The 23,783-nt window shown below is 48.3% G+C and overlaps 1 protein-coding gene across 1 annotated transcript; it reads left to right on the top strand.

The window, feature by feature from the left end:
* The first annotated feature begins 1,045 nt into the window (after positions 1 to 1,045).
* MPP1 (MAGUK p55 scaffold protein 1) lies at positions 1,046 to 23,189 on the top strand. Its single transcript, XM_061178849.1, has 12 exons — positions 1,046 to 1,307; positions 11,608 to 11,751; positions 11,931 to 12,009; positions 13,021 to 13,106; positions 15,935 to 16,003; positions 17,496 to 17,692; positions 18,121 to 18,227; positions 18,847 to 18,927; positions 19,634 to 19,714; positions 21,174 to 21,376; positions 21,625 to 21,699; positions 22,564 to 23,189. Exons 1-12 carry the CDS (start codon positions 1,206 to 1,208, stop codon positions 22,738 to 22,740), a joined length of 1,401 nt encoding a protein of 466 aa, XP_061034832.1. The 5' UTR covers positions 1,046 to 1,205; the 3' UTR covers positions 22,741 to 23,189.
* Positions 23,190 to 23,783: the final 594 nt, after the last annotated feature.

The raw sequence follows: 23,783 nt of genomic DNA, 5'->3' as shown, positions 1-23,783 counted from the left end.
GTATCGTATACACAGTTATACACACGACTGGGTGCGTTTCTGCATTTTCTAATCTATCTCATTGCTCCATTAATCTATCCCTGCACCGGTATCGCACTGTCTTAATTTCAATAGCTCTCTCTCCTCTCTCTCTCTCTGTGTCTCTGTCTCTGCCTCTGTGTGTGTGTGTGTGTGTGTGTGTGTGTGTGTGTCTCAGCCTCCTATAGTTCCTTCAGGGTAATCTTGGGGAAGGGAGCCAGCAATCACGTGAGCTCAGCCTCTTAGCAGAGAAAACTGGGTGATCTGGCTGCAAACTCTTGCCCCTGGATTTTCCCTTCTTGTCTATGAGGTACTGGAAGGTCCAAATAAGATTACATAGAGTAATGAACTGCTTATAATACTGCGAGGTTACTCCCTTGGGGTCAAGGGGCCAGGTGTTTATCAGGTAAAGGTGTGTACAGATCGTGGACAGCCCTGAGCTCTGTAAGCACAGGAAATGTTTGTTTTGTTCAGAAAGTCTGTCGTCCTTTCGGCTGCTGTTTTAACGCCACGAAGGTGTTAGGGTATAAGGAATTCTGCTCTAGGATTCGGAAGGAATGTTGGCTCTCTTCGCTTCCACTGATCCCTCAATTTTTTTGTGGCATTAACAGTAGGAGATGTAGCCTAAGACAAATAACAGCAGCACAGGAGTCTTAAAAGGCCTTTTCTCAACGTCCTGTGCCCGCATCGGTTTATGGGTGGAGCCTGGAGTCGGAGGGGCGGCCGTCGCAGCCCTCGGATGCTCCCCTGCCATCCCCACGAATTCGGCCCGGGTGTAGGTCGAGCGCTCAACCCGCCCCAGGCCGGGGGTCCTCTGCGGTTTGGGAGCGGTGTGCTTTTTCCTAAGACCCCTCTGGGATTCGGCCGCAGGGGCCTCGGCGGGAGCAGCGCCTCCTTCCGGCCCTCAGGGGCGCAGGGCCGGGGGCCCGCGGGGCCCAGGGGGCGGGGGCAGGCGGGGGGCGGGGGCAGGGGCGTGGCGAGGGTGGGGCGTGGGCGGAGCTCCTCCCCCGCGCTCTCGGCGCACAGCCTGCGGGGTGGTGACTGACCAGCCGCGCCGCTTCCCAGTCGCCTTCGCCGCCTCTGCCGCCTCCGCACCGCAGGCCCGGGGCCCTGCCGCTCCAGGCTCTGCCCGGCCCCGCGGCCCCGCGTCCCCGCGTCCCGGCGCCCGGCGTCCCAGGTCCCGCAAGATGACGCTGAAGGCGAGCGAGGGCGAGAGCGGGGGTGCCATGCGCACGGCGCTCTCCGACCTCTACCTGGAGCACTTGCTGCAGAAGCGCAGCCGGCCCGAGGTGAGCTGCCCCCGGGGCCCGGCGCGGGATGCGGGCCGGTCCTCGTCTCTAGGCCGCGCCTCCCGCCGCGGTCCCTCCCCGCCCGCCGCCCTGCCCTCGGGGGTCCTGCCCCTGGGGTGGAGGCCGCGGCGGGCGGCGGGGTTCGGGCGGGACTCCGGGCGCGGTGGCTGGTGGCCCCCAGTAGCGCCTCCAGGCGAGAATCGGGAGAGGCCGCGGCCTCGACCGAGAGCTAATTAAGGTCAAGGGAAACTTCTTCGTGGACGGAAGTCAGGGTCACAGAAAGACTGTAAGGAACAGATCCGAGAGTAGGACTGCTTGGTGGTTGTGTCAGCAGAAAGGGTTGTAAAAGCCAACGCTGGCCCCGAAGTGCTCACTCACCGTCCCTGTGCATTTAGGCAGGGCCCCTGGTGCTGGGGCACAGATGGGTGGACCCCTGTGTCTGTTTGTGGGCAGACAGTCATCTCACAGGTAATTCTGCCCCCCAGATTCCTATGATGGCCCATAAATAGCTCATCACCTCGATCCTCAAAGATGCCCAGAGGGAAGGGTTGATCGTTTTCTTGTTATCTCTCATACTTCTGGGTGTGGCGAGGACCCAGCAAGGTAAGGTTGTCACTCAGGGTCTCTCCCACAAGGGCACGGCCACCAGGATGCTCACTCACTCACTCATCTGAAGGCTGACGCTCTGTCTCATTGTCAGCCATCAGCCAGCACCGGCCAGCAGCCCTTCCATGTCCCCTGGCCTTCTCACAACGCGGTGGCCAGGTTCCAAGAAAGGATGTCCACGGAGACACACAGACAGAGAGAGAGGGCCAGGCAGAAGCTATCTTGCCTTTGATAACTCAGCCTCAGAACTCACAGTGTGAATCTTTTTCCTAGACTACAAGATCTTCCAGGGCAGGGCTGTTTCACACTCACTTTTTACATTTTAAATGCCTGGTAAGTGGGTCCTCAGAAATGTTTGCTGAATTAATAAGTGACTTAAGAGGTGGACATGCGATTCAGCATAGCCATCCACTTTCACAGATGAGGAAACTGAAGATCCACAAGGTAAAGCAGACTGAAGAGCTGTGGACTCTGGGCTGGGTGGCATCAGCTCAGGTCTCCGCATTCACACCTGTCTGTCATTGCAAATCAGGATGAACCCGTGGGGAAGACACTGGTTATTCAGCTGACAAGGCAAAATTGGAAGTTACACAGCAGCATGTACACTAGGAGGGGGTCAGGCTCTAAAACTACTTGGTTTCTCATAAGTTTGGACACATGGGATTTTTTTTTCTTCCCCACAATCAGCTCACTTGGCTGAGCCTTAACTCACCCCCCCCCCAAAAAATCCACTTCTCTTTATTAAATTTTCTTTTGGCAACTTTATTGAGGTTTACTTAGCATACATCTAATTCACGAATTTGATTGTGCAGTTCAATGACATTTGACAGATGCATCCCATCATGTGGCCGTCACCGTAATCATAATGTAGAACATTTGTATCACTCCAGAAAGTTCCCCGATGGTCCTTTAGGTTCATTTCCCTCATCCCCGGAAACCTGAGTGTCACCTGGAACTCAGTGCCCAGACCCTGTGTAGTCCTGTCTGCTCCTGGTGGGGAGGCTGGAGAAGTTGTGTGTGGTTTTGAAAAGAGGCCCTTTCACTGCCCTCTGAGTAATTAGCAGTTTTTGTGGAGCTGTGAGTTGATCCTGCGATACCAGATACAGTCTATTGCTTAGTCAGTTTGCTTGAGTGTATGAAAGGATTTGAAGATGAAACAAGAAAACTTGGTAAAGCACTGAAGGAAAAGCATCCAGATCTGCCAAGGTGTGGACACTGGAAGAAGAATGTCCACACGATGAAAGGTGGCCTGACCCCACGAACCTGCTGATTCTTATTTCCTGAGGTTCACCTTCCCTCTGGGGCTCTTAGCAGTCTCTGCTGCCAACCCTGGGCTCTGCGTCCCCCTTGCTGCCCAAGTTCCCTGTGCCTTTGATTTCTCTCCTCTGTAAAATGGACCTGCTGAGAGGGTTGCGGTGATGTTGACCTGACGTAACGCCTGTCCAGCAGCAGTAGCACGCTTTGCTGTCCTAGCAAAAGAACCAAGACAAGTTGTACGGAAGTTGTTGGCTTTAAAGGAGTTCATAAACTCGTGTTGCCAAAGGCTTCATTTAGGGAGGTTGCTTTCTATAAAAGCTCTAAAGACTGGAAACCCAAAGTTTCACCTCTGATTATACTGCATATCTGGTATTGAAAAAGTATTGTCAAAATATAATTTTGCAGTAGGTTTGAAGTGTAGCCTGTCTCCCATATTTAAGTATATGTTTCCTTCCTTGGAGAAACATTTTATGAGCTCTCTCTGACCTTGTTCTTTTTTGCAATCCCTTAGTGCCCATAAGATTGGTTGTAAAATTCCTACTTTTCTCTTCAGTCCTGTTTGAAGTAGCCCTTCTCCCATGACCTGAAGCAATACGTTGAAAGTCCCTGAAAGTTCACTTGGGCCTGTCCCACATGGGAAATGACCTAAGAAATAAGTCAGGCTCCAGGTGAGTTTCCACTCAGAAGAGCTGTCTGTGGGCTCCTGGGTGGGGAGACGCGGCATCACCTGCTGTGCATGGGCCAGGATGGCACTGGCGAATAGCGCTCCAGGCAGGGGACATTCAGGGTTGACGGGGGTCTTGAGACACTGCCAAATGTCCCCTGGGTCAAGGGAGATGAAATCAGTTGACATTTCATTGACTGCGGAGATTTTTCTCCCCTAAGCAGTGAGTTGCTCACATCTTTCACTGTTGCTAAGAAAGGAGGGGAAGTGACCCCAGGGGTGGGAAATGGGAAGAAAAGCTCTGAATTAGGGAACCAGAATACAAATTTTGTAACGTGACATTTTCTTTTCTGAGTCTTCACTTTTCCATTTTTCCTTCCCATAGAGAAATACACATGAGCAAAGTACATACGCAGTTGCCGCTGAAACGGCTCCTGTATGACCACGACTCCCATCCGCGGAGGCCACCAAGCACGGATCGTGTAGCACTGCGGTGTTTACTGTGGGAAAAATCCGCGTGTCATTGGACACGTGTCATGCAGCTCAAACCTGTCACGCTCAAGGGTCGACTCTATAGGTTTTTGCTCCAAAGTCACTTGCCAGAAAATTCTGGCTCTGAGGCGCTCGTCTTTCCCCAACTCTTTTCCCCGGCTCTTGTCATTTGTGGGGAAACAGTGCTCAGCTGTTTCTGGTACCTTGAGCCCTCTTGGTTTTCTCATAGTTTTTCTTGTTTTCTTTCCCAAAGTGGAGCCTGACCTTGCCTGCTGTCTGCGGCGATCACTTGCCTTCTTGGCCTGGGCCTTCTTCTAAGTCTCCACGTGGAAACAGTTGGCAAAGAGCCTAACAGTAGGCTGAACAAATGTTTGTTCTTTCCTCCGTTCGCTGTCACCGGCTCTTAATCCGACCGTTTGGGTGGGAAAGCCACCCGCTGCCAAGTTTGTTTTTCATCTCTTTTTTAATCCCAACTTCCTTTGAGCCACTGCCTCTGCCCTTTGAACCCGCTGCAGATGTTTCCTCCGAAGGGGGTTTCAGCGCACAGGCGTTGCCACCCCAGCAGTGTGTGTGATTAAAGGCCGAGAAGCTGCAGAGCTGCCCCCGTCCTGCTGGGGCGGCGGGGATGAAGGCTGGTCTCAGAGTTGTGAAGTGAGCTCTGCAAAATGCAGTCTAGTACCTCTGACCACGTTGTTCAGCGTCACTTGGTGGTCGCGGGGCTGCTAAGGGCTCAAAAACGGCTCAGCTTTGCGGCGACAAAGTAAACAAAGGAAATATTGGTAGCACGTTGGAATGAATGTATTACCAGCTATGGAAACAAGAAAAGTTAGAGCAGTTCAGGGGCAGGACAGGTGCCCGGCACGTGGCCAGTGGACGGATGGACGGATGGGACAGGGGACAGACTGCAGTCTAAGTTGTCAACCTGGAGAAGCTAGTTACCCTGAGTGGCAGGCGGGTAACCTTCCCATTTCTTCAAAGCGGGGTCTGGGCCAGCTGAACTCTGTGGACGTGTCCTGCCCTTGGTGTGGTCTCAGACCCGCCGCTGGGGTCAAGGAAGCACCTTGGCTCCGTGTGCGTCTGTCAGTCTGTCTAGCCCTGCTCCTGGGACTGTCTGTGGCGAGGGGTGTGGGGGGCTGGTTGAGGGAGTTTCCTGCATGTCAGGCGCTGTTGAGGAGAGGCTGGCCTCCTCTTGCTGAGCAGTCAGGGAAGCCTCACTGTTGCTAGTTGGTTCTTTGGTCGCCACGTCGGAGGGTTCCGTTTATCTTATCATTTGCAGCTTCTGGGTGAGCATGATAGTGGCTCTGAGTCATCCCGAAGGGGGACGCCTTGATGAATAAGCACATTTAAAAGACCAGCCTTTCAGATAGGAAGTCTTGAGCTTTCCTGGGTGCTGAGTCCTTAATTTAAAGGCTGATGTGTTAAAAGCAATCTGTGTCATGGAGCCGAATGAGAAGGCGATGAGCGGAGGGTGCCGCTTTATCTGCCTGTTCCAGGCGCACAATCACGTAGGCGTCGGCCCCTTGCAAAGGTCACTTTGTCTTCCGTGGACTGAGTCTTTCGAACCTGTCATTGTAGACGGGCCCAGCGCATCTCGAAACACAGGTGAATCATCCTAAATGGTTTATTGATGGCACTTTACAGCACATGATAAAATAATCTGATCTATGTTTTCAGATTTTATGGCCACCAGTACCTGCTTTGGGTACTGACACAGGTACATGGTAGATGCTGATAAATCCATGGGATTAATTTCTGGGTTTGGTTTTCAGCTTTCTCAGCCCCACAACTACTAGTGAAAAAAGATTTGTAAGTCAGGATCAAGGAAAGTCCTAAGTTTTATTTCATGCTTTGAGGCCAGAAATTTGAGATTTGAGCTCTTTGTCTATTCACAGCAGTCATTCAGTCAGCAATCCTTGAATTCCTCATTCTATACATTCAATCTCTTAACACATGCACATGGTAAAAATATACAAATAGTACAGATGCTTAATTTGAGAGAAAGAATTCTTCCTTCCAACTTGACGCTGCTTTTCCTCCAGTTTTCTTGAGTCTACTTAGAGAGCTGTTTGATCTCATTCTCTTCAAATGGGTCTGTGGCAATAGCTACCTAGCTTTGAAGAGTTTTAACCACATGGTTCCAGGTCGCCATGGGCAATGCTTTGAGGAACTATTTGGTCACTGTGTGTTGTGGCCTCTTACTTACCCATCCAGAGTCTGGAAACTGATCCTGTACCCTGCAGATGTCTCAAGGATTGGTTGTTGCCTCTCTGCCCGTTCTTTGGTACTGTGCTCTCTTAGTTATAGCTCTTCGGTTGCAAACAAGTGCGACTCGCCTGCCATTTTGCTAGTTCTTTTATGCAATAACTTCACCTCTGTCTACTACAAGCTCAAAAGTAGTACCCCGTCAAAACCATGGACTTGACATTGGTATGACGTGTGAGTGTAGTTCTGTGCCATTTTGTCACATGTCTGAATATATGTAACCACCACCACAATCAAGATATGGAACTGTTCCATCAGCACAGAGACCTCCCTGGTGCCACCCTTTTATAGTCACCTCTCCCCGTGTCCCCTTGGCAACCACTAATCTGTTCTCCTCCTCTATAATTTTGTCATCTCTAGAATGTTATATAACTGGAATCATATTGTATGCAATTTTTTATTGCTGGGAAGCGTCCCGAGGTATGGATAGACCACAGTCTGTTGAACTGCTCACCTATTATAGGCTGTTCTCCTTTTCTCCAGGTTTGAGTTACTACGAATAAAGCTGTTATGAACCTTCATGTACACGTTTTGCACAAACTTTTGTCTTGTGCCATTGCCAGGTTGTAAAGTAGTCATTTCGTTTTTTAAGAAAGTTCCCAACTCTCTTCCCAAATGGCTGTAACATTTTACATTCCCACCAGCCATGGATGAGAGATTCAGTTTCCTTTGCATCCTCACCAGCATTTAGTCTTGTCACCAATTTTTATCTTAGCTATTCTGATAGGTGTGTAGTGGTATTTCATTATGGTTTTAATCTGCATTTCTCCCTGATAGCTAATGACATTGAACATCTTTTCATGTCCTCATTTGCCATCCTTCCTTACATATCCTCTTTAGTGAAATATCTGTTCATGTCTTTTGCCCGTTTTCTAATTAGATTGTTTTAATTGTTGCATATGGAGCATTCTTTACGTACTCTGGATGTTAGAATTTTTCGTTGGATGTGGGGTTTGTGAATGTTTTCTCTCAGTCCACATGATGATGTCTTTTCATCATCTTCACACAGGCTGTCACAGGGGTAAAGTTTTTCATTTTTAAGAGGTCCAATTTATCAGTTTTTCCTTTTATCTCCTAAGGCTGGTGGCCAGTTGCATTAGACTTGATGTGAAGCGTTATTTATCCAAGTATAAGAACTCTTTGTCTAGCCCTAAACCCTGATGACTGTCTCCTATGTTTTTCTCTAAAAAGTTTTGTAGTTTTACATTTTACATTTAAGTCCATGATCCATTTTAAAGGTCTAGTTCAGTGTTTCTTTTTTTTGCCTATGGGTGTCCAATTGCTGCAGCATCATTTGTTGAAAAGACTACCCTTCCTCCGTTGAATTGCCTTTGCACCTTGTCAAAATCAACTGGACGTATCTGTGTGGGTCTATTTCTGGGCTCTCTCTTCTGTTCCATTGATCTTTGTGTCTGTCCCTCTACCAGACCACACCGTCTTGATTATTCGTAACCATATAAATCTTGAAACCATGTAGACTGATTCCTTCTACTGTCTTCCTTTTCAAAATTGTCTTAGCTGTTCAAGGGCCTGTGCCTTTACATCACGTACATTACACGTCGTCCAGAGGTACTTTTTTCATGTAACCTGCAGGGATCGGGTGAGTGAAGCCACTTGTGTGTAAGAAATAACATCCCAGATGCAGGAGGAGCCACAGCTCGTGCTTAGCTTTCCTCCCAGGGCGCAGTGGGGAGTGAGCTAGAGAGCGTGTGCCCATCTGCAGGGGGGCAGGTTCCACAGGGACAGGTCTTCTGATTGTTACTAAACGAAACAAAACAAAGCAGAACTTTAAATTCTACATTCATTCCTTCGTCAGCTTTCCCTCTCACTGTAGTCACAGGATCGGTAGCCCTTCCCTTCATCTCTTTTCTGTCACGTGTGTGTGGACCTTAGTGTTGTTTCGTGACTTGCTGTAGGTAGATCGTAAAAAGGGAAAGTTAGTAAAGGATTTTGTATTATTATGACCGGTTGCTGACCCAACAGCTTTGGTCCGCTTCTTGCTGACCCCGCTTCTCCCTGATCTTGTTCGGGATGGCAAGATGCCCAACTCAGTTCTTATTTTCTCAGCCGCTTGTGCAGCCTGGGATGGCCACGCTGTGTTCTGCAGTTCTGGCTGATGAGACATGAGCAGATGTCCATTGGGGAAGTTCTGGGACAGATGCCACTGGCCTGGCCCTTCTTCCTTCTTCCTGCCTTGAAAGTGGAGCTGTAGGTTGGATGGGCAGCTTTTCAGGAGATGTTTTCTCAGAAGTCCGAGCCCCAGCCCGTTGTGCCCCGGCCAATTCCTCCTATGTGCACGTTCCAGGCTCAGCTGTCTTCTGGAAAAATTTTTGAAATCTCTCATCCCTGATGACTTCCTGTTTTTTGTCTGTGGGTTTCTATTTACCCTCCCCCCTTTGGTCTCATTTAAACAGGGTCCAGGCTACACGCAAGTACTTAGGCTGCCAACTTGAACCTAAATCACAATCACTTAGGAAAATTCTATCTTGCCAGAATAGAAAGCATTGTACTTTGTAGGGCTTTAGGAATAATAGGCTTTCATTTGCCTGTTTAGAAATTAATTTGAAATGAAACGAATACAATTTACTTCTCACCTCCTTCTCTAGTCACCCAGTTCCTCCCTGTTGTTCATGTCTCTTTCCAGAGGGAGATAATGCATTTACAAGCAAATATGAAGATATTCTTATCTTTCACTGTTTATGCTGATGATAACATACCTTTCCTCACTCTTTTTTTTTTTCCACTTAATATGTCTTCCAGGTTAACCTCTGAACCTCCTTTTCAGGGCTACATGGTGTCTGTGTGCCAGGATGCCCCCGCACAGATGCAGTGGTAACTGTATTAATGGCTTATCTACTGTAGACGACCTTGAAGTTCTGTGTGGTTCTGGGCTCCCAGGTCTCATAAGTCACTTTTCTAAATATAGCTCTTTGTTAGACAATTCTGCTTTAATAGCAGTGCCGTGTAACTCAGTGTCATGTGCGGTTTTTGAAGTTCTAGTTGCTACACAAGGCAGTTTCTCTTTGTCAGTACTTCCCTCATTCCGTAGACAGACAGATAGGTCTAGCTGTTCCCACCTGGGGATATTCCCGTTTCTCCTTTGCCACCAAGTGGCTGACGAGGTGTCCCGCTCACGGCTTCACCCATTGGGAAGATCTTCCCTCCCCACGGTGTCTGAGGGGCACCCCCAGGCGTGGCTGGATTGCAGCCACAATCCATTTTCAGCTCGATCCTTGCATAAACCAAGGTCGGGCTTCTTCCTTCTCCATATTGTTTTTGATTGACTGTTGTATCAGGAGAAGGAGCGTTTCAAGGAGATTTATTCATATTGTGCAGCAGCCATTTATTCTCGCTGGCGTGTGGTCTCAGAGCGACACTGTTCCTAAAAGCCCAAACCTGGAAGCACCCCGAAGTCCATCCACAGTAGGGCACCACACGAGGGCTCCAGTTTCCTGCTCCGTGGCCTTTTCACTGTCTGAGTGCCGTTGCCTTCCAATGTTCTATCTGAAAATTTTCAATCTCACTGAAAAGATGAAACAATTTTATAGTAACTTCCATTAGCCATACCTCCTAGATTCTACCATTAACATTTTGCCATGTCTGCTTTATCACATATCTATCCAAAAACCATCCATTCACCTTTTTTTTTTGTTTTGCTCTTCAAAATAAGTTGCAAAGATCAGAACACTTCACCCCTAAAAGCTTCAGCATGCATATCATCGGCTAGGGTTCAGTATTTCTTTATGGTTCTTTTTTTAATTTTGTGGTTAAATTTACATACAGTGAAATGCACTGGATGAGTTTTAACAAATGCATACACCTGTGCAACCCAACCCTGGTCACAGTTTGGACCATCACCACTCCAGAAGGTCTGTCGTGCCCTTACCCAGCCTACCCCTTCCCATCCTATCAGAGGCAACCACTGTCTTAAATTTTTTTTACTGTAGTTTTGCTTGTTCTAAAACCTCGTGAATGGTCTCCTCCTGCAGGTGGACTTTTCAGCTGTAATGAATAAAGCTGCTGTGAACTTCTGTGTGCAAGCCTTTCTGTGGGTGAACACCTAGGAGTGGGGTTGCCAGAGCATAGGGTCAACGTATGCTTAACTTGATATAAGAAATCACCACACTCTTTTCCTCGGGGCTGCGCCATTTAGCGTTCCCACCGGCGATGTCTGGGCATTTCCAACCTCTGTCCTTTGCGTTGTAGGCTCCCTCGCGGCTGCGGAGTGGTATCACGGTGATGCTGGCTCTTCATAGGCCTTCTTTAGTGAACAGTCTGCCAGACGTTTTGTCCATCTTTTCATTGCTCATCATCCTGTTACTGAGTGAGAAGAATTCTTTACATGTTCTGGGTCTTTGTACTCTCAGGCTGAGAGGTTTGCTGAGAAGTGTTTAGTTTTGATGAGATCAATTGTGTGCTTTTTGATTATCGCTCTCTGTGTCTACTGAACCTTTGCCTGTCTCAGTGGAGTTTCTCCACGAACAGATATTCTTAACTTTAAAGTATTTGTAGTTTTAGTTTTCGTTTTTTTACAGTTTTCTGCCTCCTCCTAGGTTTTGAAGATGTATTGTGCTTTCTTCTCAAAGCTTGGTTGTTTTACCTTTCACATTTGGAACTGGTTCTGTATATAAAGTGATGTGGGGACCAACGTGCCCTTTGCCTGTGCGGGGTTGACCCAAAACCATGGATTACAAAATCCATCCCCCTGTCTGCCCTCCTGCCAAGGCCACGGGCCTTAAATTACTTCAGATTTATACTAAAGACGTCTTTCTAGAGTGTAATCCGTCCAGCTTTGCTGTCTTCATGGTCGGGGTCAAGGGGTCACAGTTGATGTGTCGTCTCGGGCTGATGGCAGGGGTAGCCACTTGGATAAATAACGCTTCACATCAAGTCTAATGCAACTGGCCACCAGCCTTAGGAGATAAGCGTTGGTTTGCTGAGCCTTTGGGGTTTTAGACGCGCAGCAACGACCCGACGGCTGCTTGCTTCATACGTTTCTCTGCTGTTTTGACCCGACAGACTGTGTCACCCCAGCTGAGCGCCGTGACGGAGGACATGTACACCAATGGGCCCGCCGCCCTGGGGAGCCCCGCCTGGGCCCAGGGCCAGGAGGCTCGGAAGGTGCGGCTCATCCAGTTCGAGAAGGTCACCGAGGAGCCCATGGTAATCCCTCTTCCTCACCACCCCAGGCCCCTCATGGCAGGCTTCTTGCCCCTTCCAATTGACGACACCTCGTGTGCAGACAGAAAATATTTCTCCCAAGAAGTTGCCTTAAGTTGTCTTAAAGATCAACTCAGAAAGAGCTTGCGGTTAAGCTTGCTGTGCCCTTGTCTGTCTTGCAGGGAATCACGCTGAAGCTGAATGAGAAGCAGTCCTGCACTGTGGCCAGAATCCTCCACGGCGGCATGATTCACAGACAAGGTACAGGCGTGTTTCGTTCAGGGATTCATCCTTTGCTCCCTGTTCAGGGCTGAGGGGCACGAAGCTTAGAGCGTTCAAAACAGGGAGCGTGTGTGTGCCAAGAGAGTTCTTGTACCGTAATGACTGGCTCATCATTCTAAAGAGCCACTGCCACTCCCTCTGAGCATTCTCGTACACTTATTATGCCAATACTTCTGCAGTGAGCTAACATTCGAGCAACTACTATATGCAAACCCTTGCATTAGACTGTGAACACATAGCAGTGTAGAAAACAGACCATCTCTACCTCCTGAGGCTACCAGTTAAACTGAGAAAATAGGGAATTCCCTGGCGGTCCAGTGGTTAGGACTCGGCACTTTCACTGCCGAGGGTGCGGGTTCCATCCCTGGTCGGGGACCTAAGATCCCACAAGCCACATGGCACGGCCAAAAATAAAAGAAAAAGAAGAAAAGAAAAAAAATAAACTGAGAAAATAGATACTGACAAATAATTACAAATAACTGTTGTATCTCCATGTGAAGCTGCCATCAATTTGCAGATGCGTCATTTAGTAGAAGTGCTTTTCTGTGTATCAAGGGTAGCACAAGTATTGATACCCATTCTTCACATAGAATCTAAACAGTGATTAACTTTGCCACTTGGAGGTCTTAGCTGAACAACAGAGAAACATCGAGCTTTCTTGTTCCTTGGAGTGTGTACAGCTGTGTCATAGCCCCTGACATCAGGAGGACTCTAGTTCCAGGACACTTTCAGGACCAAGCGCTTTTATTTTGCAGTTGGAGTCCTGAGGTCAAGGAGGATGACACGGTCTTAAACCGTCGAGTGCTTGTCTCGCTAGGTCCCTGAAGGCCATGAACAGAACATTCCCGCCTCTCATGGTTGAGTGGTTTCAACCCTGTGTGTTCTACACAGTCTATCGTACAACATGCTCTAGATCCTGGTTTCTTTTCTGTGGCGTTTTGACTTCTGTTGACACCTCTTTTGTCTGAACGTTTGTTCTTTTGTTGGTAGGCTCCCTTCACGTCGGAGATGAGATCCTAGAAATCAACGGCACGAACGTGACTAATCACTCAGTAGATCAGCTGCAGAAGGCAATGGTGGGTATTCACTATGCCTTTGTCTTCGTGAAGCATCGATCCGCATTGGTGTCCGTGTACCTCATTTTTCTGTAAGATCCTCTTACCACTGCTAATCTTTATTCTGTGCAAGAAATGACAGCTCTCTGTCTTCATTTAGTAAACTTCTAAAACAAGGCAAAAGACCTAGAGTGTCTGTCTAGAAAGAGCATTGGACTGCAATGGCAGCTCTGAATCCCGCTCTCCTTTATTCCAGCCCTGTGATTTGGAGCAGGTGAATTCACTTCTCTAGGTCATCTGTAAAATGAAGATGGTAGTAATTGCTGTTCTTGTGTCATAGATTTGTTACAGAGAACAACTGGGCTATAATAGGTGAAACGTTGAATGTGCTCTTTAGATGCAGTTGTGCCAGGCATTGTGCTGGGCGTTTGCCTCTCCAGATTCTCCAGAGACCCTTCCTGTAACCAGAGCAGGAAAAAACACATGGGGTAGTTGGGTGTAATTGGTCACGGCCGACAGGAAGCACCCCTCAGGCACTCAGCAAGGAGATGCCAGGGTACCAGCCAGGGAATGAAGCAGAAAATAGCAACTTAGGGAAAAGTTTAATTTGAACCAGAGCTGAGGAAACTGAACCTTAGAGAGCTCTGAAGCATGGCTGTTTAAGGATAGACCTCACTTCTGACCAAGATGAAGTAACAGGGACCAGATTTAGCCTGCTTCTTGAAATGACTCACATCCTAAACATTCATGTACCTGATGACAGAGGATTCAAAGTACTTGAAGCGAACACTGGCGGGGCTGCCACATTCTGCAGGACAGGCTGTGTACCCTGCCACATGACAAGCCTCAGCAGGTTTAAAGGATTCAAACCATACAAAAATGCACTGTCCACCCACAATGAAATGAAATCAGAAATCAAAAACAGAAAGATACCTGGAAATCCCTAAATATTTGGAAGTTAACACACTTCTAAAGAAGTCACAGGCCATAGGAGAAATCACAAGGCAAATTAGAAACTGTCTTTAAATGAATAGAAGTGAAAGCACAGTGTATCAGATTTTGTGGAATGCCACTGAACTCGGACCAAGGTGGAAATGCCTGGTTTATAAAACGAGAAAGGTTTCAGTCAACGGCCTCAGCTTCTACCCACAGAAACTAGAAGAAGGAGAACAAATGAAACCCAAAGCAAGCAGAAGAAAAGAAACAGTCAAACAACCAGAAATAGAACGGACAGGACCTTGGCAAATGAATGTGGAGGGTGAAGGGGTTTGTAAACTATAACTCTGAAGTAGACGTAACCCACCTATGAGAAACTCTAGGACCAACGACCCAGTTCCTTCCACAAAGAAAAGACTAGAAAAGAAAACACTGCAGGGAGAACAGGTAGATGAAAATTCGACTCTTACAAGACATATCCACCAGTTGCAAACAGTGTCGGACCATGTGCCCCAGACCCTTCATTCAGCGTCTTCCCACCCTCTGGAGCGGGCCACCTGTTTCCCACCGGGACACTGGCTGGATCGTTTCACGGTCACCAACACGAGGAGCAGTTTGGCCTAATGGTTGCTTCTCAATAGAACGTGATGCACGTGTTTTCTCTGCGCCGATGGCACAGCTGTATCCCTTCGTCTTGCATAAAAACCGTTTCAAGTATGTGAACATTCAACATTTGTGCTTCTTTTTGATTTATGTAAATAAAATCAACTATGTAAAAGGTAATTTGTGTCGTGGCAAAAGTTACCATGAACAATACACTTGGAGAAATACTTGCTGTGCATATAATAGGTAGACAGTTAACAACTCTAATATTTAAAGTGCTTCTAAACTTTGTATAAAAAGACAAATAACTAGGGAGTTCCCTGGCTATCCAGTGGTTAGGACTCTGGGCTTTCACAAGACAAACAACCAAACAGACAACTGGGCAAAAGATAGAAGAAGAAACAGCATGTGGCCGATGAGCTCTTGAAAAGTGCTCAATGTTGGTTATGGTAATAAAATCACAAAATAAAGCAACCATGAAATAATTTCCACCCATCAGATGGGCAGAAATTTAAAACGAACGTTAACATGTAATTCTGTCAAGAATTTCAGGGGAAAGGGAATCTCATCATATACTCCTGGTGAGAGTGGAATTTTTATAGTTTTTTAGAAAAGTAATTTGAGGATAGCTATAAAATTGTTTTTATCCTTTGACTCTGCATTTCCATCATGGGGTTCTATTCTGTATAAATCAAATGCAAATATATAAGGACACGCGTTGAAGGGTGTCTACTGCAGCAGATGGTAATAAAAAAAAACTGGCAACAGTGGACACGCCCAGTAACGGGGATGGTGGCTGAGCAAGGGATGCGGCAGAGCCATGAGACAGAGTGAGTGAGGTCTTCATGTATCAACCTGGAAGCAAGTCATAGAGTAATGCATATAGTATAATCCCATTTTTGTTAAAAACAAATAGCAAAAATACACATGTATGAATATGTGTGTAAATATTTAGACACATGACTGGCCCTTTATTGGTGTGGAGAAATGTGTGGGTATATGTGTGCCAGGGTTCATTTTAAGTACTTCTGGGGACCTCTTGGGGGTCGACTGCGAGGAGGAGGAAAAACCATTAGCCTTTGTTCGTTATTCTTTGTATGTCCCCATGTTGTTATGCTGGTTTATGGGGCACGTGACACTTGTGTCTTGGAGGAAGCATTGTGCTACAAGATTTCAAAGTGTACAGTAAAGATGGCTATTGGAAAAAAAAATGCCCAGGACTTTGGGAGGGGAAAGATGACTTAATGAAACCCCCAGTCACCCCGGTTCATTTTACATGACAATTTTATTTCACCTTTCTTTTTTGATAGAAAGAAACCAAAGGAATGATCTCATTAAAAGTAATTCCCAACCAGCAAAATCGGCTTCCTGCACTGCAGGTAGGTGGCGCCATTTTCTCTCTCGTGATGATGGCAGGATTCAGGCCCAGTGTGTATTCTTTGAATTAGATCGAAATGATGTGATTGTAAATATCTCAACAAGCATAGCTGCCTGGTACTCTCTGAACCAAACTAACATGTGTTACAAACTGGCAGGCGTTTCCCTGACCGCGGGCGTGACTGGCCCTTTGCAGCTCATTGGGGCTGCAGGGCCCTGACAGATAAATGTGGAAGAAGGAAGATTTAAAAAAATAACTCTGAAGTTTCTGTCACAGGTCACTTATCGTATGATGGTATAATTTTCTTTTTTAAAAAACTTGTTTTAAATTGAAGGTTTGGTATATATGGGCACATATACAACAAAGGACGCAAATCATAAGCGTAAAACTAGATGAATTTTCACAAACTGAACACAGCCACGTGACCAGCACCATAAGAGTCCCCACGCCCATTTCCCGTCCCGCCAACCCTGACTTCTAACTCCAGAGACGAGTTTTGCCCCTTTTTGAAATTTGTGTAAATTGACTCATGCAGTATGAATCCTTTAGTGTCTCATTTTGTTCACTCGGTATGAAGTCTGTGCTGTAGCAAGATGATTCCTTCTTATTCATTTGTCGTATGACTATGCTCTGGAGGGCCTTCTGTGATTCCAGCTTTTTAGTTCTTACAAAAGTCAGTGCTGCCGTGAACCTCTTTGTACCTGAGTTTCGGTGCATTTCTGATGAGTTGTAGGCTGTGTTCATCTTTCATGATGTTGCCAAACTACTTTCCAAGGTAGTCGTACAATTTTCCATTCGCAGCTGCAAGTTCCAGCTCTTCCACATCCTCACTAGTACTTAGAATTACCTGGGGTTTTTTTTCCTTCATTTTGGCCGTTGTGATGGTGGTGCTACATTGTGCTCTCTACTGGGAAATGGTGTCTTCTCTAGTTTGTTAATCAGCCTTAATTTCATGAATCTTCAAAGGACCAATGTTGCCTTTCTTGATCCTTTCAACTCTATTTTGTGTTTCACTGGTTTCTGCTCTTTATTATTTCTTTATTTCTTTGGGTTGGATTTTTACCCCTAATCTTCCTAGCAGAGGAAACTGGTATTAAATTCTGATATAGCTTCTTCCAGTCTTTTTTGTTTCTGTGTATAAAGAAATACTCTTTTAAAACTTCAAGCATACTAGGTATTGTTTGTATTTAATGATATTCTCATTTAATGTTATATCAGCAGCATTTTCCAAGGACATTAAATATTCTTCTACAAATTGATTTTTATAGTTGCGTGGTAATATATTCTGTAGATGGCCATATTTAATTGATTCCCCATTCCTGGAAAATCAGATTGTTTCTGATATTTCGCTCTGATAGATAATGCTGTGGTGAGCACGTGTATCCATGTATCATAACTGACAAGCTTCTGTGTAGAAGTAGATCATGGGGTCAGGACTTCGGGCACGTTCACAAGGAAACAAGTGCATTTCAGATAGTAGCCTTCTTTTTCAGATGTTCATGAGAGCACAGTTTGACTATGATCCCAAAAAGGACAACCTGATCCCTTGCAAGGAGGCGGGGCTGAAGTTCGTCACCGGGGACATCATCCAGATCATCAACAAGGATGACAGCAACTGGTGGCAGGGACGGGTGGAAGGCTCCTCCCGGGAGTCGGCGGGCCTGATCCCCTCCCCCGAGCTGCAGGAGTGGTGAGCTGCCAATGGACGGGGACCCCTGCCCACCACGGCTGCTCAGCTTCCGAAATCTGTCATCCTGTGTACAGTTTCTGTTTCTCCACCGGGCCAACCTTCCGGTTTTCCTGGAAGAATGGGCGGGGGGGCAACGATGCCTTGATGAGCCTGACTGGCCCTTACGGGTGTAGGAGGCTGACTGGCTCTTCCTCCATCCGTGGATCTGTGTTGCCGCAAATGCTTTCCCTAAGCTTTAGGTCCCTAAGCCCGCGTTGGGACTGCAGCCCCCTCTTTCTCTGCCGGAGGAGGACGGGGTCCGGGATGACACAAAGGGCAGGAGGCAGATGGGTCTGGGGGTTTTGTGTAGAAGGGACGGCACAGGCGAATGACCCCGGGGCTTTTACACCAAGAAGCCACCCGCGTCCTCGGTCATCTCCTCCCTCCAGGCGAGTGGCGAGCGGGGCTCAGTCTGCTCCGAGTGAGGCTCCAAGCTGCAGTCCCTTCGGGAAGAAGAAAAAGTACAAAGACAAGTACCTGGCCAAGCACAGCGCAAGTACGCTCCCCAGCCTCCCCGCTGCCCGGCACATCGTTCTCACCCCCAGGGAGCCAACCCAACAGCCTTCCAGACCTTTCTCAGTACATCAGTGCCATCAGTATGGCCAACTGCAGGGTCTGAGCAGCCCCAGACAGTGGCCTGTTTTCCTTAGAACTAATTCAGACTTTGTCCCTTAGCTGCCGCGGTTGGAAATACAGGAACGTTATAAATGGGTTTGAGCGGATTGTAGATAGCCAGTGCACAGGGCCTGAAAGCTGTGTCAGGAACCTCCAGTGAGGCAGACGTGGCCGGAGCATCGCTGGTGGCAGAGAGGAAGGGACAGCAGCACGAGCCGGAGATGAGGGGAGAGGACGGGCGCGTCGGGTAACGAACTGTGGAGAAGAAGTGGAGAGGGTGGGGGCCAAAAGATTAGAGAAGATTCGAGTCCAGAGAACTGACCAACAGCCGTGCTGAGTTTAGATGGTGTGGGGGTTGGGAAAACCGAAAAATAGACCCCAAGGAAGGGCATCCACGATCCAGGTTGTCCCTGATGGTGTCCGAGCCGGTATAGCCGGTCGCAGCCTTCGCTATGTGCCCAGCTCTGGCGTGAACACGGCTTGCTTTTCTTTGTCTCTAGTTTTTGATCAGTTGGATGTTGTTTCTTATGAGGAAGTCGTCCGGCTCCCTGCGTTCAAGAGGAAGACCCTGGTGCTCATCGGTATCTTCTCATTGCTTTGCCACTTAGAGTACATTTCTGCATTTCTGTTCTTATTTCCCTGCCTGCAGTACGTAACCTCCCTCACTCCCTCTCTCAAAAAAAAAAAAAAAAAACCCAAGGACAGTGAGGAAGAAAAGGAAACGAGAAGGCAGGTGTCTTGGGTCCTCCATGTGGAGCAGATATAAGGAGTTTTCTGAGTCCTTACCAGGACTCCCCTGGGTTCACGTTACAACAGAGGGTAAACCTCACATGGTTTTCAGCAGCTAACTCTTTTAGGTTGTCTGTCCGTCTGGCGGCAGTAGGGGTGCTCCAGGCCTATGCTTCCGGGTCCTCCCCATCTTTAGAGTGAAAACATGAGTTGGTTAGAGGACCTGTATGAGGGTTCTGTTTAAATTTCCAGTAAAAGTCAGTTCCATTCATTTTGGAGAGTCCAGTAAGACAAATATACTTCAAAAATAAACAGAAAATGCCATGTGGTAGCGGGCTCCCCTGTGGAAATGACAGTTGTCTTCAGAATCCCAGCTGGGACCCCAGGGCCTGGAGCCCCTGATCCTCCTGACCCCAGCCCAGAAGCCACGCAACTCGCTTTGACCTGTGGCTCATCTCGGGGTCTGAGAGATGCAAACCCCTATCCCATTCCTCTTCCTAGCCCCACCTTTGTGTCTGGGGAAAGAAATGGAAGCCGTTATCTCCTCTGTCTGTGCAGGAGCCAGCGGGGTGGGCCGCAGCCACATCAAGAGCGCCCTGCTCAGCCAGAGCCCGGACAAGTTCGCGTACCCCGCCCCGTGTGAGTAGCTCGGGGGCCTCGAGGACACGATACCGTAGTCATCTGTCTTTTCCTTTGTGATTTTTTTTTTCTTCAGCTGCACCGCGCAGCTTGCAAGGTCTTAGTTCCCTGACCAGGGATGGCACCCAGGCCCCAGCAGTGAGAGCGCTGAGTCCTAACCACCGGACCGCCAGGGAAGTCCCTCCTTTGTGATTTTTTTTAAAAAAATGTTTGATTATAAAAAGAAAAGCCAATTTGGAAAGATACAAATTTGTGCCCATAGTTGCTCCCACTAAAAAAGTAGCTGTGCTGTTTGTCTACATAAGAGAAGCAGCGGTCAACATTTTTATACTGCTTTAAAAGATTAAACAAATAATACGTTATTAAAAACTTATGTTTTTTTTTCATTTTAATTTATATTATAAACACTTTCTCATATGCCTAAATCACTCTGAGGGCTCTCTTCCGGTCCATTGAGTGGCTAAGGAAATTACAGGACAGCCACCAATTTTCATGAAATGTTTTCTCAAAGTAGCGCTCAGTAAGGCCCACGTAACCCCAGCAGCTGTTGTAGAAGAGTCGGGCCAGCAGTCAGGCGGACGCTTAGATCAGTTCCATTCCCAGGAGCGAATCTGTGTAGAAAACTGGATTCTAAACCTGTTATTAGTATTTTTTTATTCCTTGCTTCTCCGTTTTGCCTTTGAGGACAGAGTGACACACTGGGGTCAGAAAGCAGAAGGCCTTGGAGGTAGAAATAACCACGACAGTTCCATCATTCAATAAGTTAGAATGAGAAGTGAGTTAGAAAGGGTAAGAGGTGAGGATAACTCAGGTCAAAGAAGAGTCATCGTTTTATAAGATGGAAAGAAAGACGCGCGGCAGTTGTGGATTGAGGAGAAGGCGCCCATCGAGACAGACCAGAGGATGACGCAGGAGACCAGGGGGTCGCGTCTCAAGCTACAGCATCTGTAGCACGTTTTACTCAGAGGACCACTTACATGAGTAATCGTAAACGTTGTGACTTAAGGACATTCCAGCATTTAACAGTGTGAGTTTAAAGCAAACCAAAGTACTCTTCTTTCCAAACAACGAAAAGGAGACTTTCAGTGTACTTCCCAGAAATCCTGACTGTAGCCTGGAGATCTGTTTCTAAAATATTTTCAGCTGTCATTTCTTCATTTCTGAGCTTCCGTGTCCCTGGGGTTGGTGTTTGAGAGATGCGCCTTCATAAAGGGAGGAGGATGGTACGAACTTTCTACGTTGGGCTCTGGCTCTTGACAGTTAGATGTGTTCTGGGCGGATGGGGGACTTGCTGGTCCGCTTCGTTTCCCAGAGTCAGCCCCTCGGGGTCCTGTGTGACCCCCTCCGGTAAACTCCCTGCGCTAAACGCAGCTGGGGTGGCGGTGGCGATGCCAGCGTCCGAGCCCTCGGGAGCCAAGGAGGCCCTGAGTTGCTCAGGGATTTGGGTTCTCGTGCACAGATACGACACGGCCGGCCAAGAAGAGTGAAGAAGACGGGAAGGAGTACCACTTCATCTCCACAGAGGAGATGACGCGGAGCATCTCTGCCAACGAGTTCCTGGAGTTTGGCAGCTACCAGGGCAACATGTTTGGCACCAAATTTGAAACAGTGCACCAGATTCACAAGCAGGACAAGATCGCCATCCTTGACATTGAGCCCCAGGTGGGTAGGCATGGAAGGCAGGAGTGGCTGGGGAAAGGGTGCTGAAGAGCACAGCTCGTGGGACCCTCGAGCGAGCGCAGATCTGCGCCACGAGCTTTCACTGGGATCACCTGGAGGAAGAAGAGCAGGACCAGACATGCTGGAGACAGTGCGGGGATTGGCGAGGCCTGAAGATGCTGATCGCAGAGGTCCGTCATGACAGCTAACTCCTTTCCTTCCCCTCTCTTCTTCCTCCACTCCTTTTCCAGACCCTGAAGATTGTTCGGACGGCAGAACTTTCACCCTTCATTGTGTTCATCGCACCCACTGACCAGGGCACTCAGGTGGGACTGAAGGGTCTGTGCTGGGGGGGCGGGGCCGCTCTCCAGGCCCGCGAGGACCGGGCATCGGTCCGGATCGTTGGCCAGAGCGCCGGCAGAGCTCAGCTTCCCGACCCTAAACCTAACCCTGCCTGCTGCCATCCCCTTCCCGCCCGGCCAGGGGCCAGAGCACGTGTGCCTGGCCCATCCGTTCAGCAGACAGTTGTTAATGCACTAGCCAGGCCATTGTTCCAGAAGAGCAGATCCTGACACTGGTGCGACATGGGCTTAAGAGGGGCATCTGGGGGCAGGGCAGGCACTGTGAAGAACAGAGGTGGCCCTGGGCCCACGTGGTGCGTGCTGTGCGGGGAGGGGCAGGAAGGCCAGGACTGTGTTGAAAAGCCTCCCCGCTCCCCAGAGCCGAACTGCCCCAAACCCACCCTGCAAGCACTTTGCTTTGCACTGAACGTGTGCGTGGGGACCTCCCTGGGTCTTTCCAGTAGCTGTGTGGTCTCCCATCGTGTGGCTGTAGCAGAGACTCATTTCGTTTCCTCATTGCCTCCTTGATGGCTACTTAGGTTTAAAACTTACTATAAATAATACGACAATCGATGGCCCTATGTGTACGGCGTTCGACACGTGCAAATATATCTGTAGGAGAAGATTCCAGGCAGGATTGTGTTGGGAATGTGGAGAGAGGTCGTCCCTGTGCCAGGAGCATGTTATGCAGTTTCATCTTCAGTGAATCTGCTAGAGGGGAAACACAATCTCACTGTACTTGTATGTTTTACTGGAATCGGTGGTGCTGGGGTGCAGACGGGTGGATCCCTGCTCCACCCGTGGCGCCCTCTCTCCCCCTCCCTCCCTCTTTCTCTGTCTCCTCCACAGACGGAAGCGCTGCAGCAGCTGCAGAAGGACTCCGAGGCCATCCGCAGCCAGTACGCTCACTACTTTGACCTCTCACTGGTCAATAACAGCGTCGATGAAACCCTTAAGAAACTGCAAGAAGCCTTTGACCGGGCATGCAGTTCTCCGCAGTGGGTGCCTGTCTCCTGGGTTTACTAAGCTTACAGAACAGGGGGAACGACTATGGGCCCCTGTCGAGCCTTAGGAACTCCATTCCCCTTGCTTTAAGACAAAAACAGGATCGCCCCAGCTAGCTCTGTGTCAGCTTCCAGCTCTCTGCAACTATCCTCATGACCAGTTTGTTCAGGTTTCTGAAGGGCTGGGCTCTGACTTCCCTGATAGATGGGGCCCCATGGATCAGGAAGTACTGTCCAAACGCAGCTGCTGATCAAAGATGGTCCACATGGGGAGGAAAAGCAATGGACCCTGTCCCTCTGAAGCCTGCACGCCTTTACCTTCAATCACACTGGGCATTTCATTTGTCTTTGCTTTGAAGAAAGCATTTTTAACTGCAACTTTCTAAACTGCCAAAATGAAACAGCTGTGCAATAGGATGAGGTCTGCTCTAGCGAAACCCTCAAAAGCAATAAAAGTGTTGCTGTGTTAAAATGCCAATGACCTTGTACCTTTTAACTCTCTGGGTTTCCACCTGTGCCCCAAGCCTCTGGGAGCAGCTGGTGGAGGATGGTACCAACACCAGACGCCTCTGCTGGGTTCACAAGTCTCCCTCAGGCTTGTGACGACCTTAAGCCTAGAGGTCAGTCAGGCTAAAAGCCTACGTGCACGTGGCTGGTGTCTGTGTGCTGGGCCGGGCATGTGCATGTGAACACATACGTGTGTGTAACATATAAAAACACTTCGGGAGCAAAGGTGTAAGGGGACCGTCCAGTTTCTGCTCCAGTGGGCAGAGTGCTCCCAAGTCCTTTGCTTCCACTTGCATTGGCCTTGGTTTTGACATGCCTACCAGATCTATCTTTCCTCCTGATAACCACTCCTTTTAGCTTTCTCTTCTATTCTCTATTCTCAACATGGTTTTCAGAGCACCCAGACTTGCGGCCCAGATTTAAACTAATGTGTCCAGAACGAAATACTCTGCTCCCTTGTTCACACAGCTGAGAGTCGCATTAGCCCCAAAGAACTAAGATGCGGCTGTGCCCTCAAAAGTCACACCACAGGTCTCCTGAAGCTAGCGCCCATGTAGG

Source organism: Eubalaena glacialis, chromosome X (genome assembly GCF_028564815.1).
Source record: "Eubalaena glacialis isolate mEubGla1 chromosome X, mEubGla1.1.hap2.+ XY, whole genome shotgun sequence".
In the NCBI taxonomy this organism is placed as follows: Eukaryota; Metazoa; Chordata; class Mammalia; order Artiodactyla; family Balaenidae; genus Eubalaena; species Eubalaena glacialis.
This window is presented reverse-complemented; position numbering and strand designations above follow the sequence as displayed.